This window comes from Oenanthe melanoleuca, chromosome Z, assembly GCF_029582105.1.
Source record: "Oenanthe melanoleuca isolate GR-GAL-2019-014 chromosome Z, OMel1.0, whole genome shotgun sequence".
Classification (NCBI taxonomy): Eukaryota; Metazoa; Chordata; class Aves; order Passeriformes; family Muscicapidae; genus Oenanthe; species Oenanthe melanoleuca.
This window is the reverse complement of record NC_079362.1, coordinates 29,454,501-29,456,137: the sequence shown is the minus strand read 5'-3', so window position 1 is coordinate 29,456,137 and position 1,637 is coordinate 29,454,501. Positions and strand designations below refer to the sequence as shown.

General features: G+C 46.6%; 1 protein-coding gene across 1 annotated transcript; it reads left to right on the top strand.

Annotated features, from left to right (window-relative positions):
- Positions 1-418: 418 nt before the first annotated feature.
- On the top strand, positions 419-1,189 carry LOC130265445 (tetraspanin-3-like). The gene has a single exon (XM_056514546.1). The coding sequence runs from the start codon at positions 419-421 to the stop codon at positions 1,187-1,189; it is 771 nt and encodes a 256-aa protein (XP_056370521.1).
- The last annotated feature ends 448 nt before the right edge of the window (positions 1,190-1,637 follow it).

The window sequence follows — 1,637 nt, the reverse complement described above, 5'->3', positions numbered from 1 at the left end:
ATTTGGGCAGTCCAAGTAAACTGAACAAGCAGTGCTGGCTACCACTTTGACTGTTCTGCTGCATTTAGGTCTTCCACACTTGAAAGGGCTGCAGCCTTCTTTCAGCTGTCCTCAGCTGCACTCCTTCAAGTGCAAGTGTCTCCAGTGACAGCAGTGTAAGGGACCCTCCACAGCAAGCTGGGCACATATCTTCCTGGCTGGTTCCTGCAGGCTGTGCTGAACAAGCTGCAGCAGCATGTAGTTAACCTGATGCAGGGCATAGTCTTTGTCCTAAGGAGCCTCATCAGAGTTGCTCTCTTGCAAATTGTTTTTAGGTGGAGATGTCATCTGCTGCACCTGGGTGATGAGGTGGAAGCCACTTAAAAGCTGGTTATGAGGGTTAGGGGGACTGAGCAGAACGGGGAGGATTATACCTGTGATGGGTCTGCCATCTTTGTGGTGCTATGAGGAGGACAGCCTCAGGTCCTTTGCTCAATCTGTGCTGAGGTTCCTGGGCTTCATCTTCTGTGGTACTGCTGCAGTACAGGTGTTTGGTGGAGTCTCGGTGATCCTGATGATCAACAACTACAGATATTTATTTCAGGAGTCTTACTTGTCCCTCCCTGGTTGGTTGGCTCTTGCAACTGCACTTACACTGCTGCCTGCTGGGCTTTTGGCTGTTTCTATTTCTGTGAAGTATTCCAGCAATCGGCAAGGGACTCTCATGTACTTGCTGGTGTTCCTTCTTTGCCTAGAAATGTCTTCAGCAGCTCTGGCATTCTCCTACTCTGTTAAGACAACTTCTCAGCTGGAAAGTGCTATGGGTTACCTGGTTCACCAGCACAATTGGAAGTGCTCCCAGGATCCTGGAAACAGTTCTATGGATGTGATACAGAGGAAGCTGCAGTGTTGTGGGGTCCACAATTACACAGACTGGCTAAAGACATCATCTTCTTGGCATCATTCAGCTTGTGTTCCTGAAAGCTGCTGTAAGGAGAAGCATTCTCACTGCAGGGGAGACTTAGGCCATGTGGAGCAGCTTTCTGACAAAGGCTGTCTAAAGAAGCTGGAGGACCAGTTGCGTTTTGCCATGCTGTACATTTTTTGGACTTGTACTGTGCTAAGCATCTTGGAGCTCCTGGCTGCTGCCAGCAATGGCTTCCTCATGAGACATCAGCCATTCCATGAGCTCTGTATTCTGGATTTATAAATCTTCTGACAGGGCTATAGGTGCTAGCTGCTTTCCTGCACCTGCTGCATCTTCTTACTACTTCGTTGTTGTATTGGAACACAATTCAAAAATAATTTGCATGCAAATCAAACTAGCTGATCACTGCTGGATTACTTTTCTTTAATGTCATGGTATTAGATCAGCTCTCCCACAGGTTTTTTTTCTTTGTTTGTTTTCAGGAAGTATTCTGTATCTGAAAATCTTCTGGAGAGGGGTCTTCAGCATGTGTGGACACAAAATTACTGTGTGTGAGTGCAGGGAAAGCAGCAAGACAAGGCATATCTGGCTCAGGGTAGCCAGAGGTTAGTTGTGAGATCATGATCTGAACTTTTGGACCGAGTCTTAACTGCAGTAGAATCTTGGAGAGCAATTAATGTGCAGATTCTTCCACTTCCAAACTGGTATTGTATTGAAAGCTTTGGTTTTT